Raw genomic sequence first — 15,766 nt, forward strand, 5'->3', positions numbered from 1 at the left:
TTTTTGGAGAATATAGTGCATTTTTACATCCCATTCCCTGTGAGCTCAAGATCCACGTATCAAACGCAACTCTAATCATTCAATGCAGTGGAAAATTCTGTTCATGGATCAAACCGCTCTAACAAATGCCTATCCTGGTTCTAAAAACTCTGACAAATGCCTATCCTGGTTCTAAAAACTATAAAAAGAACTTATTCACGTTCCAATCGATGTGAAAAATTTGTAAACTGCTGATTAGAAAAATACTAACGAAAGTGAACCCCTTTTGCTATTCCCTCGTGATGCCAACAGCAACACAAATAACAGGAAGCCATGCATTGCAGACGGTGACCAACAATTAACAACGAAAATGACGGCAAAAGTATTAACCATTTGCTTACACTCGCCCAAGGCCACACAACAAATACCGCTTCTCTATAGTTTGATCAAGAACTCAGCAAAATCATGCGATCTAGATCACATTTCCAGAAACAAGCATTAGCAACATATATCCCAACATGTGCCTACAGAATCGGATCCTGTAGCCACCATACAACAGAATGGACCATGTTTGGACCGGTTAAACCATTAATGGCTACGTGTACGCTCGTCTGTACTTTGTGACAAAAAAATCAAACGTTTCTAAAAGCTTCTCAGCTGACTCCAGATCTGTAACTAGTGGCGCTTAACTATGATGTCATAAAGGCATTGAGTTTCCTGCAAGTAATACAAGACAACGTTGTGTCAGTATGTAAGGTATAGTTTCCTGGAAAAAATATACTGGTTCCCCTGCATATATATGCACATAGATGAAAATACCTCTAGAAAACAGGAGGACTACGATTGTTTTCAAACAAGACAATGACAAGTACACCAGCACAGAATAGCGACAGCAGAAGAATGAGAGAACTAGAAACATAGTACATAAACAAAATACTGTAATGATGGTGAAATCATACAGGTCAAATACTACAATACCAGTGCATATTAGATATGTGGTCCAGCCAAATCATTTTGATAAAATGGACCAGCAAAATTAGTGCCAACAATAGTAATAGTAAACACATCACAACACAAGAAAACTAGGGGACACAAGCATCAACTCGTGCGCCACCAATTTGTCTTGCTCGTTTCTATACCAAAAAAAAACAGAGGAGCACAACAAGCAAGTTCATGTTCATGCCTTCTCTCTCTCCACTCTCATCGCCCGACAAAATAGGGCAAGCCAAATCCACCAACAAGCAGGCTCTCTTCTCCAAGCAAAGCGAGTGCAGCTCCTCGTGGGGCAGCCGGGTGCGAGCTCCTCGCGGGATCCGGATGAGGCAATGGAGCTCGAGCGCACCGCCGCGGAGGCGGAGGCCCAGATCCGCCACCTCATCGCCGTGACAGAGGCACGGCTACGAGCTGAGATCCACCAGCATTGTTTTTGCGTGCCGGGTCCGGCCACCGCGCATCCACCGCGGCAGTCCTCGAGCTCCCCGAGCCACGGCTACCGCTAACAGCCGCCGCAACATGCCTATCCACGTTGATCAGCGCCTCCATCATCTCGGGGCTCAGCGGCGGCGACATCACCACCCGACTGACTTCGTCCTACGTCGCGGCAGTGCGGACGCACGTCGAGTGGTTGTGGCCCCAGCCGCGGTCCATGTCCTCTATCTACATCGAGGCACGGATTAGCATTTGCTGGTCGTGGCCAAGCTGTTACACGGGATGCTGGCCATAGTTATTAGAACCGGACCGGACAATAAACCGCTCAGGCTCTCGGTTTGCGGTTTGATTGGTTCAACCGGTTAAACCGGCAGTTCAAAACGGTTCAAATAAACTAAGTTACGTAGTAGAGTCACAAACAAGAATGTGGCCTGGTGGTTGTGTCCACCCATTCCGGAGGCTGAGGGCAGTGTTCGAACCCCCAGGCCAGCACCTTAAGCCATTTTTGGCCCATTTAGCTGCGCAGACCCCCCCTCCTCCCTCGCGTTTCCACTCTGGTTGCCCATCTGTCATGGTTTTCTCCGGCCCACGGCGGTTTATTTGTCCGGTTTTCTACCGGTTTCGTGATAAAAACCGGCGGTTCGAATGGTTTTCACCGGTTCGCGTGCATGTCCGATCTTTTAAGTGATCCGGACCGGCCGAGGCTCCGGTTCCCGGTTTAACCGGTCGAACCGGCCGGTCCGGTCCGGTTCTAATAACTGGGATGCTGGCTGCCATCAAGGCTAGGTTGCGCGCCGTGTCCGGCGAGCATGAATGGTGAGGTGTGCACCGATTTCCAGACAGGAGCGGAGGGAACAAGTAGGGGAAGGGGCCGGTCCATGAGGAATCAGGTAGGGAAGGCTAGTGGCCGCCGAGCTCAAATCAGCCTTGTCCGAGCGGAAGAGGGAATAAGAGAGATGCTCGAGGAAGGGGAGTGGACTCAAAAGTTAAAATGAAAGAAACTAGAGAGATTTTTTTTAAATGTTTGCTAGTCTGGCACCACGTGGCAGGCCATGTCGGCTCTGGGAGCTTGTGTTGCGCGTTTGGGACCTGGGATGGACCCCTTTACGTAGTTTGGGGACCCGAATGTGCATTCTGAGAGTTTAGGGACCTATGTGAGACAATGGGACAAGTTTTGGGACCTGGGGCACTTTTACTCAAAATATTACCAATCCAGCACCCGATTACTTGAAAAAATAGAATGATTCTACACTGAAAGTCACTAGTTTAAGTTGTGATTGTAGATCTTCTGATAATGACGACAATCAAGCACCCGATTACTTGAAAAAACAGAATGTTATTTGTAGACTGCTACAGTAACAGTCTACCCAGTGTGCTACTCTTCTCTCTTTACACGAACTTAGAAGATGCTTTGACTTGCTCATGCGGAATTTTTACCAGCAGAGGCAATACCCATGGGCAGCAAGTTACAAAAATAAAGCGATGGAGCCAGCAATACAACGTACTCGATATATTTTCATGGGTGTTCATATTGTTTCTTTTCTTTTCTTTTTTGCTGCAGCAACAAGCACCAGAATCATCTCTGGCAACTAGCAAGTACAAGTTGCTCAATAGGGAAGAGAGATGGTGCAGAGCGCCTAGGGAGGCAGCCAGCATCAAAGGAGGACACTGGACAGATGAGGCAGGCATGGACAACCTGTTTTGCTAGTCTGGACTCTGGATGCTGCGTCGGGGAAGAAGAAAGAACGGAGAGGTGGGAGAAAGAGCGGCGGCGGCTGGTTACATGAGTCGGCAGTGGAAGAGGGGTGGGTTAGGCTATGCCCATTATCTTTTCTCAAATGTGTGCAAAGGGAGCAAACATTTGATCTATGCATCCACATGTATATATTTCAAACTCATTTGTTGATCCTACTGTCTACATCTTTCAACTATTCTCACCAAAAGGAAAACATGGAAAATGCACAAAGAGTTAGAGAAGATAGCTTTTCTAAATCATACTTAGACTTCTAATAGATAAAAAAATCAAACTGAAACAAATAGTACTGAGTACAGCATATGAAATAGGTGAGACACCATCATTTTGATGATTTTCACCCTATGTACAAAGAACTGGAACATTGGCACATCATTGGACTATTAAAAATAATTCACACTGTTACTTTCTACTAAAGTTATCCCACTTGCCCAATTGATAACAAATATATACACAGGACTCATGCAATGACTTCAATGATTAATCCGTCTACCCCTCAAGTAAATTTCAGATATGGATTTGTGAATCATCGGACGGATTCCTGGATAGCTTCATTGAACACTATCATTGTTTCTTAGAAATGAACAGGGCAATCCTTTGCAAAATGTAAGGGCGAAAAAAATGGATGACATATTTTATAGGATAAAAAAGAAACAATTGTTGTCATCAAGACGCGCTTGAACTCTAGAACCAGACATTGATCTACAAATCTGCATGCATTGATCTCCAAAGTGTAAACAAGCAAGTCTAACTGTCAAATGTTGCAAAGGAAAATTGGAAACTGAAGACACCAAACTTATCTAAATGATCTAATGAAGAACTGACAAAAAAAAAAGACTGACCATCAATTCTACATTTACACTCATCTTAATAATTAGCAACTTAGCATTTAATTGTAAAGTAGTAACTATTCATGTGCCAGGTATATATTGCTAGATATATGGAAATTTCCATAATTATATGTGCAATATGTATGTTAAAAAACCAAGCAACTGCAATGAGGGCACCAGAGGAAACTAAAAAGAGTTGTAGCAAAACAGTTCTTTTCAGAGTTATATGTATTGGATGAGAAAAGATATAATAGTTACATAAACAATCCTACTAAAGTTCTACATAAATGATGTGACAACTGATAACTGAATCCTGGTGGATTTTTCCATGAATCTACTGAATAGTAATTCCTTCTATGATTATGTTAGCAAATAGTAGCTAGTCTATGTATATCACCACTATTTCACACTGAATAATTACTGCTCGGAATATTGAAATTTCTCATCTTTATTCATTTCTGAAATAGTACCAATTACACAGCAGTGACTATACATGTGTTGAATGCATATTGGCTAGGTCTATGAAAACTCTCATGCTATTTATGGAAAATATTAACAGATCTAGCAACTGCCATGGGTGCACCAGAGGAAATTGAACAATAGCTATAGCAAATAAGTTGTTCGGCAGAGAGCTAGAGGCACATGTGATCAAGAAAAGACATAAACAAGAAGTTGTTTGGCAGAGTCACACCCTGATCAGCCTTTTACAACAACAAATGAGGGTTTCCTTCATAACTGCTTGTAAAAAAGTTTATGTTCCTGTTTGTACTGAATACATAAATATTGCTAGGCCAGTTGAAATTTGCATCCTTTATTTTTGTGGGAAATGGAACAACAGAAATGTGGACGCAAGAGGAATGTAAACAAAAAAGTTGCAGAATGCAATTCTTTCCCGGAACTTACTCGACTACACATTTCAACCTCATATCTACAACTGCTTGTCGATTTTGACAGAGTCCCCAGAAAATTTCAATTACTAGCGCTGGTGCAGTTAAAAGTTCAGCACAGCCAGGGACGGGTTCCTATTCCCGTGCAGTCACAGTACTGCAAGGTACCCAAAAAAACATAAAAAGAAAAACCGGCAAGAGCCGCACCTTGGGGGACGACGCCCCAGCTCTGGGACTCTGGAGAAATCGCAGACCGGAGGCGCGCTGATGCGATGGCGCTGTGCAGCGGCATCACTGAGAGTAAGCCCCCGCACACAGAGGATAACCTGAGCCGCGCGAAGAAATGTGAGAAGATAAACAAGAGAAACCGGGACAGGTTGGGTTTAGAGTACCTGTGGACGGCGGACGGGCGGGTAGAGGCGGCGAGGGGCGAGCAAGGAGGGTGGGGGTGGGCACCGAGGAGGTTGCGGCGGAGCGTGGAGGAGACGGCGCGCGCTAAAACCCTAGATCGGAGGACCACGGGCGAGGCCGCCATTGTGTTGAGGTGCTGAGAGGATGGATGTGGGGATGGAAATCGTGGGTTTTCCGCGAGGGGTTAATCGGCAACGCCGAAGCCCACCCCCACACGCGCATCTATTTGCTATCCTGGTTTGGCTAGCTAGAAAAAATGAAAAATATTTTGAACAACATTTTTAAAATTCCTATGTAAGATAGAGTTCTAATTAGGTTAGTCAAATTCCCATGTAACTATTAATTTATTTAGTTAAAATTTTCTCTTAATATTAAGATAGAGTCTAACAAATTAACTATCTACTTATTCAACTTCCCCTTACACACTTACGCATGAGTTCCACTTCATCCTTTCTTTCTCACCTCTCCCCTATGCTGCAGCACCCACCACAAGCCACCATGGCCACCAGCCCGAGCTCGCCGGCCGCCATGAACGCCTTCCTGGCCAAATTAAATCCCACCAAGAGCATCCCCACATCTTACCCCCTCTTCCTCATCCCTCGCCCATTCTTCCCAAACATCCACTTCGATCTCTCACCATTCGCCTCCCATAGCCGCCATGGCAGCTCGCCGTAGGCCACCTCCAGCTATCAATCCAACCCAAGAGACCACGAAAATGGAACCCCTACGTCCTCTGCTTGCTTTCCTGCACATCAATTTCGTCCCAAGCACCCCCAATAAAAAAACCTCAAATCAGAGGAGGAAGACGACCCTCCTCCTGCAGCGTCTCCTCCCCCTAGAGAAATCATCTAGGCCCCTATTCGTATTTTGGTAATTAATAACAACATTTATAAACTAACAATTTCTATTGAGAAAATAAGTATAGGTTAGTCCATGGATAAATGAGGATTTATTGATGTAGTGAAATGCTTTGGAGATGATGTTCAAGGCATGGGCTCAAGGTAAAGGTATACAATAGGGCTTATTATTTTTGCCGGTTAAAAGATGCTTTGTGGATGAAACTTTACCGGATTAATAGGATAAATAGCCAGGCTATCACGAGGGGTCCTTATACCATTGATTTAACACTCTCTAGTGCCATTTTGCTCAAATATCCCTATTGCATGCATGACGGCTAACAATGTGAGAAAATGGTGACTTGGTGTCTAAAGTTGAGCTAACTTCCTGGTGCGGACGGTCCGGCCCAAATGGGTGGACGGTCCGCCACTCCTTTGTGAACTTGTCCAGAGACACCTTTGTTTTTGGTGGGCGAAAAGTGTGTAGGGCGGACGGTCCGGCCCTACTAGGCGGACCGTCCGCCCCTTGTTAGAAAGTTTGTCCAGAGACCCGGTCATCTCTGTTTGGAGCTAAACACTAAGGGCGGACGGTTCGGCCTTTGTAGGCAGACGGTCCGTCCTTCTAACTAGTTTTTACAGAGGCAGGTTTGCCTCTGTGTGGGCTGAACGTTTGAACGGTGGACAGTCCACACTTGGGGTGCGGACGGTTTACCGGTCATTTATAGAAAGTATCCATAGGCGTTTTCGTCTCTGGTGGTTAGAGGTTTTGTACTATGGACGGTCCGCCCTAGGACGCGGACGGTCTGCTAGGGCTCTAATGGTCAGCTCTGACACATAATTATTGCACTCTGACTTACTGTTTTTTGAATGGTGGACGGTCCGGTTCTTATGAGGCAGACGGTCCGCGAAAGATTTGTTTTCACGGGTTTAGAGTGTAATGGCTAGATTTCGAGGGGAGGCCTATATATATCCCATGCCCGTCCTTTAGAGGTCTCTCTTGGCTACTTTGAAAGCTTACTTGACATACTTGAACTGGTTCCTCTCTCTCTCTCTTCTTAGGGATTGCATTCTTGTGAGTGTGAGAGCTTTGTAGTGCATTGAATCAAGGGTTTGAGCTTTGTGGCACTAGAGAATCTTCAAGCAAATGTCATTGTCTTGTTACTCTTGGGAGTTGCAGCTCCCTAGACGGCTTGGAGAAGGTGATTTCGTGGAACCCTCCAAGGAGATTGTTGAGGTGCCCCGAAATTGGTTGTGAGAGATCCTTGTGCTCACCTCGTCGGAGCGGTGAAGAGCAACTCTAGTGGAATCGAGGTTTGGAGAGGTTCATTGATTCAAGCCGGCTCAAGATCAAGAGGTTTCTTGATAGTGGAGCGGTTGACTCTTTGGATCCACCTCAACGTGGATTAGGAGTGACCGGCAAGTCATGGACACCACGGGGAAAAAAATTTGTGTCAAGTTCGGTTATTTCTCTAGCTCATTTCAATTACTGCAATTTACTTTGAGCTCTTTACTTTACTTTATTTTACTAAAACTTGAATTGAGCCTTGTCATCCTGGGTTGCAAACCAAACTAGTGATAGTTGTTGCCAGAGATAGGAGCTCTCTTGTATTACTAATTAAATTTCTCTAGTGTTTGTGATTTTAGTTTTAAACCGTCTATTCGCCCCCACCCCCCTCTAGTCGGTGCTCTTGATCTTACAAGTGGTAACAGAGCTAAGTACTCCCTAATAAAGGATTTAATCATCCCGGAGTAGGAACAATGACTAGTGAAAATGGAATTCATGTTGGGAAGTCATCATTCTTTGATGGAAATAAGTATGATTATTGGAAGACTAGAATGCCAATTCATCTCAAGGCATTAAGTCAAAAAATATGGAGAATTATGGAAGATGGATATGTCATTCTAGATAAGAAAAACTTGTCCACTCAAGATGAAGAAAATAAACTACTAAATGATCAAGCGGTGAATGTGCTATTTAGTGCTCTTGATGTGAGTGAATTCAACCGGGTCAAGAATCCCAAGTTTTCAAATGAAATATGGAAGAAGCTCATGAAAATTCATGAGGGCACATCAAGTGTGAAAGAAGCAAAAGTATATGTGCTAAAAGGGAAGTTTAGTGAATTTGCCATGAAGAAGGAGGAAAGTTGGCTGAGATGTTCAACCGGTTAAATGACATTGTGAATGAGCTCAAGGGTCTTGGCTTTGAGATGCTGGATATGGATTTCTCTCACAAGTTTCTTAGTTGCCTTCCAGAGAGATATGACACCATTGTGACTTTGCTCGTGCGGTCAAATTTGAAGACCGCTACTCCCACACAAATATTGGGAGAAGTGCTTATGGTGTAGCAATTGATGAGAAAAAAAAAGTGTAGCTTTAAAGGCACAAAATATCAAGAATGAAGAAGAGGATGATTGTAATGAAGAAGAATCGGATGAAGAAATGACTCTCTTTGTGAAAAGATTCAATAGATTCATGAACAAGAAAAGTTTTGGCAAGAGAGGGCAATCATTAAAAAAATCCTTTTGTTGATAAAAAAATATTTTGAATGTGGTGAATTGGGCCATATCATCATCAATTGTCCACACTAGAAAAACGACAAGGACAAGAAGTACAAGAAATGTGATGAGAGGAAGAAAAAGAAGTTCATCAAGAAAAAGGAGAAATGGTCAAGTCTACTTTTGTTGAGTGGGACTCCGATGCAAGCTCTGATGAAGAAGATGAGATGATGGTGGTGGTGGTGGTGGTGGTGGTGATGATGATGATGATGATGATGATGATGATGATGATGATGATGACAAGCCTTCCAAGGGAGTTGCCGGAATCGCCATCAAAGAGCCTCCATCACTTTTCTCCACACCACATTGTCTCATGGCAAAAGGTGGTGCAAAGGTATTACAAGATGATGAACTTAAAAATTTTTATTATGATGATCTTGACATGCTCAATGATGCCGGTGAACTCGTGACCAAGAAAAAGGCAAAGTTGAAGGACTTAAAGCTGAAATTTGATTCACTTCAAAATTCTTATGAGGAGCTAAAGATCTCTCATGAGAATCTTAAAGAAACTCATGAGAAGTTTGAGGAAGCTCACAACTCTTTGCTTGCTCACGAGAACAAGGCTAAGTTGAGTGTGGGGGTTAGTTGTGACAGATGTAAATCATATTGAGTATCTTGCTCCACTAATCCATCTTGTAGCTCAAGTGATAAGTCTTCTTGTAATTAATCACTTGTTTTGGAGAATGAGCAATTGAAGAAAGAAGTAATTTGTTTGACCAATGATTTGAGCAAGTGCTATGATAGTAGAGTCAAATTCAATCATTGTTGATCAAGCCAAAAGTTCACCTTGAATCGGCAAGGTCTTGGATATATTCCAAAGAAACGCAAGAAAACCTTTGTCACAACCAAGACCACATTTGCGAAGAATGATGGACGACCTTTTTGTGATAAGTGCAAGAATATTGGTCATAATGAGAAAAATTTCACAAACAAAAAAGCTATATCCTTTTATTCTAGTTATATTCTTATGAAGGATTCTAAGGGTAGTGTTTGTGCCAAATATATTGGGTTACCTATATTTGGTTCTAAAAAGAATGCCATTTGGGTACCTAAAACCTTGGTTACTAACATGCAAGGACCCAAGAAAGTTTGGGTACCTAAAAGAGTTAATTCTCTTTTGTAGGTGAATTACAAGGCCGGAGGAAAACATGCTTGATAGTGAATACACTCAATATATGACCGGCGATTAAAAATGTTTTCCTCTCTTGATGTAAAGATTATTGGTTATAGTGATTTTATTTTTGGTGATAATAGTTGAGGCATGGTTGAAGGAATTGGTAAAAATGCTATCTCAAATGATCATTCTCTTTCAAATGTGTTGTTAGTTGATTCTCGTCAATTTAATCTCTTGTTGGTCACTCAACTTTGTGATTTTGACTATAAGTGTATCTTTAGTAAAGATGATGTTGAAGTGATTAGTTTGGATGGGAATAATCAAATCTTCAAGGGATTTAGACATGAGAATGTATATCTGTTGACGGTCGTTAAGTGCGAAATATAATCGTCAACTATACTCATATAACAACAACAGCAACAACAACAACAACAACAACAACAACAACAACAACAACAACAACAACAATAACAATATAGCCTTTTGTCCCAAGCGACTTGGGGTAGGTTAGAGATGAAACCCAAAAGACACAAAGATCATGGTTCAGGCACAAACCCAAAAGCGAGTTGGTCAACTATACTCATAAAAGAAGGAAAACCATACCTCTTACTTGCATATTTGTATCACTAACCTAGCTCCACAGTTGTTTTCGAAGATTTATGTTTTCAGGAGCACAAGTCCGAAATAAGAAGAAAACACGAAGAATACGCAGACAAAGTCGCAGAAGATCGCGTCCTACGTAACACATGCAAAAGAGGCCCACCTGACAGACCAAACCGACCAACTAGACCTCGGCACTGACGTACCAACATCGGGGCTCACCAGGTAATCACACGAAGAAAGGCGGTGGCCAGGGGTGCCAAGGTGGGGTCGGCCGAACCCATGGTTCGGCCGAACCTGCCCTGGTTCCTGTCCAGGTGCACTTTGGCGGGAAGGCAATGCTGATCCTCCTGAAGGCGGTTCTCAGTGTTTCCATGTATAGTTTTGGTGGGAACCGACCTATCCAAACTATAAAAGGGGCCTCCCTCCACACACTCCACACACACCACTTGAAGGCTTATCTCTCACACTCTCTTGTGACTTATACTCCTTAGGGTAGTGGAGCTAGGCTAGTACTTTATCTTCTTTAGCGAATCCAGTCGTCCTCAGGGTCGTCGAGCAATCCTCGGCCTCTGGTATGGCTTTGTATTCCGACATCTGTTATGCTATTCATACTGAGTTTGTCCTTGGTTATCTTGCTGTGTTCTTATCTTGCTTAGCCTTGATCTGCGCTTTATCAAGTTATACTAGTTGCTTGCTTAGACCAGATGATCTGGGTAAGGATATCGGTTCGTTGTGCTTTCGGGCTTGTCTTAGCATCTTACTTGTCCATCTGAAGGGTGGGGGACCTGGGGGTGCTAAGGTAGTGACCTCATATGCGGGCATGGTTCCCGGGTATGCGGGATCCCTCGGATATGATAGTGCTTCACGGTTTGACTGGGGTAGACCGCAGGTGGTGACAGCCCTGTCGGTCCACCGGGAAGCTGCTTCTCGGTTAGCGTACTCTCCGATGTCCGGGTATCGTGTAGGAGTTCATGCAAAGATGAAACGGGACTGGATGTTCTCCAGTGCGGGTCATTCTCCCCGATGTCCCTAATTTTCCAGCACCTGCAGCTCTAAGCATTGGCTAACATAACTTATCTGCTAACATGAATAGTATACTAGGATATGTGCCTATGCTCCTACTAACCTTATATGTGCTTGTTTATTCTTTATTCATGAGAGTTGGCTATTCTGTGTGTGTCGCATTACCCCTGATTATCCTTTATTATCACTTACCCCTGTATAATAAGTAGTCTGCACTTTATTTCATAATGTCATGGTTATGTAACTAATAAACATCTTTACACAACCTCGCCATCTCTTGGGAAAATATAAATAATGATACCTTGAATACTTCCTGGTGAAATACTACAACGGTATATCCGTGCGCTTGCGGATCTTTCTGTAAACGTTAAGATATACCAACCCAGCATTTCTGGCGCCGTTGCTAGGGACGAGCTTAACAACCCCGTTTCTAGTGGTTGCGCTAAGAAATGCCAACAAGCATTTCTGGCGCCGTTGTCGGGGATGGCACTAGGTGTAAAGATTTTACTAAGCACATAAACCTAGCAATATGAGTAAGAGGTAGCTACTGCTTATACAGGCTAATGTGTCTCTTTTTATTTTCTCCTGATTGGATGAAAATAGGGTAGTGTATGTCTGGTTTCTCCTTGCCAACAAAATAAATTGAAAATCACGAGGAGCTCGTGAGAAGGGTTCGACCTCATGTCGTCCCTCCTCCGCTCACACAGTCGACAAGTGAACCAGCTCTTCAAGCACCATCAACAACAACCGAACCCATGGCTGAGAAGACTCTCCGCAACTTCTACGTCCCCTTAGCTGCCAATGTGGCAACTGGACCCAATGTTGATGTTGAGGATGTGAACTTTGAGCTGAAGTCCAGTCTCATAAATATGGTGCAGGCTAGCCCATTCTGTGGCAAGACAAATGAGGACGCCAACGCCCATCTCCAGAACTTCCTGGAGTTATGCAAGACCGTAACCATACGGGGCGTTACGGCTGACGCTATCAGGCTCCGTCTATTTCCTTTCTCCCTCCTGGGGAAAGCGAAACAATGGTTTTATCAGAACAAAGAAGCCTTTAGCACATGGGACAAATGTTCCACGGTGTTCCTCGCCAAATTCTTCCCGTTGGGCAAAACAAATGCCCTGCGTGGAAGAATTTCAAGTTTCCAGCAGACAGGGATGGAATCCATCCCGGAAGCTTGGGAGAGACTCCAAGAATACATACTCCCTGTCCTCACCATGGGATGGATGAGTGGCTCGTACTCCAAAGCTTCTACAATGGGCTAACGACAACATCCAGAGCCCATCTTGAAGCCGCTGCTGGAGGATCCTATCTGGACCTGACAATTGCCATGGCTACGGCCTTAATTGAAAAGATGGTCTCCATCCAGGGCTAGAACGAGGAGCGTTCCCAGCCCAAAACCAAGGGCAGAATGCATACTGTCAAGGAGACAGATATGCTCGCCGCCAAACTGGACCTTCTACTGAAGAAACTCGATGAAGGGAACCGGCAACAAATGCCCATTCCCGTCCATGCCATGAACTCGTACTCAACGTGCGAGGTTTGTGGTGACGGTGGACACTCGGGGAATGACTATCCCGAGACCCGTGAAGACAACACTGGGTTCCGTCCACATGGAGGCCAAGGGTGGGGTCAAGCACGCCCACCATTCCAAGGAGGAGGTAACAATTTCAACTCAAATTTTAATTCGAACCAACCCTCCTTGAGAGATCTAGTCTTTGGCCAAGCTAAAATTAATGAATCTTTAAACAAAAGCTTGCTGCCAATAATAAAATTTTGGAAAGTATAAATGCAAAAGTTGAAACTCTTTTTTCTGCTCTTAAAAATCAATTAAGTTTCAACAAAATGATAGAAACACAACTGGCTCAAATTGCTGCTGCTATTCCTGTTGCTGAGATCGGGAAGATTCCGGGGCAACCCGAATCTCCCGTTGAAACTGCAAATATGGTGTCTACCGGGTGGGGCAACCTTCCCCAGCAGACTCCCCGCACTAACCATGCAGGTAGGTACAATCCCCCGAAGAATGACACCAGGGGTGGCCTGGTAGCAGCAATTCAAGAAGATCTAGGGGTCCCCATGATCAGCTGCTCAATTTTTTATCAATACTATGAGCGCGCGCTATGCGATCTGGGGGCCACTGTCAACATTATGCCCATGTTAATATATGAGAAACTTCTATACCCTGCTCTCTCCCCACCATATATGTGTGTGCAGCTCGCAGACTCTATAATCCGGTATCCCGAAGGGATAGCCAAGAACGTCTTGGTCCACGTGCGAGACTCCTTCGTCCTTGCGGATTTCATAGTGATGGACATAGAAGGCGACCTCGGAATCGAGCTTATTCTTGGGCGACCATTCCTGAGGGCCGCCAGAGCAAGGATCGACATGGGCAGGGGAGAAATCCGCTTCTGCATCGGAAAGGAGGACATGTTCTTTAGATTCAAGCAAAGGGAAGAGCAGCGCATCCTGAATCAACAGGATGGCGAAGGGCAGGCACTCTGTGGTGCACCAGAACCCCAGCTGAAGAAACCTACGAGCACACAATCCAAGAAAAGACATGCAAAGAAGATGTGGCGTAAGGTCGCAAGTTCGTCCTCGTCCAATTCTCCAGGACGAGCCGAACAATGGTAAACAAAGAAGGAGAAAGGTCCCGCTCATGAAACTCAAAACGACGAGCCCTTGCCGAAGGTAAATCGGTACACATCTTATATTTACTTTTTACCATTTTTTTTGACTTTTTCGATTTTTCCCACTACGTATTTAAATTTTCAAAACACTCTTGCATGCTAGAAACTTTCTAGCACTTTTTCTGTTTTTCACAAAAAAAATCCAAAAAAAATATTTTCAAGCATTAAAATCCTTTGAAAAATAAATTTCAACATCTTTCGAAGCAAAGTTTGACCAGGCACCCAAGATTTCAAAGTTTATAGCCGTTAGGGAGCCCCTGGGCCCTGGCTGTCAGCCAGTGGGCCCACAAGGGTGCGGGCCGAACCCTAGGGTCGGCCGACCCCACCTAGCAACGGCTCCCTGCCACCTTTTTCCAATGGCTAGCGGCCGTTGTACTCAGCTCCTAGCCGTTGTGCCCGGCCATTCTCTCTTTAAATAGGGGCCGAGGATGAGTTTTGAGCTCTCACACTCAACTCTCATTCACTCACTCCCTCTCAGACTCTCTCAAACTTTGCTCTCGGGTTTTCATTGGATTTTTGCTCAACTTTGATTTCAAGAAACCTCTCTCTCATTTCTTTGCTGCAAGAAAAGAAGGAGCAACGCGCGGGTAAGAAAGTTCATTCCAATTTCACTAACGAACCCGTTTTGAGTTGTACGTGTTTGTTTTGCTCCATCATGAAAGGCTTAGGGTGGAAGGCCTCTGGCGCATTCAAGATGATGACGGGTGGAAGTTCATCCTGTTCTCGGGGTGGCTCAAGCTCGTACACACCCGAACCTACGCCCACACCAAGCATGATGGACTATGAGGAAGAACAACAATACGAAGAGATGCAAGCCGAACCGCAAGTTGAGGACATAGAGATTAACGCAGAAGATGCTCCCTACCTCGACTTGTGAGATGATTGTGAACGCCAAGGCTATACCATCTGCAAGAACCGAAGCTTCATCCACACCCAAACATTCAATCCAAATCTCCTCATCAAAACAGGTATGTACGAAGACTTCTCTAACGTTTGGCATGAAATTGGATGGGATAACTTCGTTCCCGTTGAGGAGTATGGTTCTCGACTCCTCACCATCTAATTTCTTTGCACTCTTCGGGAGGTGGAAAACGGGGTTTATTTTCGACTTTTCGGGAAAGAGTATTTGCTTTTTTGGAAAACTTTTGCCGGCCACCTCGATTTCAACAAATGCTGGCAATTTCTCTTGAGCAAGCTTGCCGCGGTTTTAATCGTCATGAATTTTGGGGCTAGATTTCGGGTCAAGTTGTCCATGGCAAGTTTGCACCTCGGTGCAACGATATTCATAATCCAACTCTTCAGTTGATGCACAAGTGGTTAGCCATCACTTTCTTTCCAAGAGATGATGTCCGACTAGTGCGCAACGATGAGTTGATCATACTATATGCCATTGTCAACAAGATCAAAATCTCCCCCGCGCAAGCTTTGGTTAAGTAATGGCTTTCGAATTTCAAGATGACGGGTCCTATTGAGTGCACTTCTTTGATTACTCGTATCGCTACACGTGTCGGTGCCTTAGAGGGGAATTCATTCCTTTCATTAAGGGCGACCGTGCGTATATCGATGAGACTTATTTGATCCAAGGTCACACACTCAAGAAAGGCCCGGATGACTCTTTGATTTTCTTCTTCTTGGGCTATCAAAATGAGGTTCCACT

At 44.3% G+C, this 15,766-nt stretch overlaps 1 protein-coding gene and 1 non-coding gene across 2 annotated transcripts; both read right to left on the bottom strand.

The window, feature by feature from the left end:
• Positions 1-317: 317 nt before the first annotated feature.
• On the bottom strand, positions 318-5,491 carry LOC120670705. The gene is made up of 3 exons (XM_039950855.1): positions 5,270-5,491; positions 5,085-5,203; positions 318-696 (listed from the first exon to the last, which is right to left on the bottom strand). The coding sequence occupies exons 1-3, from the start codon at positions 5,410-5,412 to the stop codon at positions 677-679; spliced, it is 282 nt and encodes a 93-aa protein (XP_039806789.1). The 5' UTR covers positions 5,413-5,491; the 3' UTR covers positions 318-676.
• A 7,049-nt stretch (positions 5,492-12,540) lies between these two features.
• On the bottom strand, positions 12,541-12,646 carry LOC120671647. Its single transcript, XR_005673747.1, has one exon. It is a non-coding gene; the product is annotated as a small nucleolar RNA R71 (small nucleolar RNA).
• Positions 12,647-15,766: the final 3,120 nt, after the last annotated feature.

Source organism: Panicum virgatum, chromosome 4N (assembly GCF_016808335.1).
Source record: "Panicum virgatum strain AP13 chromosome 4N, P.virgatum_v5, whole genome shotgun sequence".
Lineage (NCBI taxonomy): Eukaryota > Viridiplantae > Streptophyta > Magnoliopsida > Poales > Poaceae > Panicum > Panicum virgatum.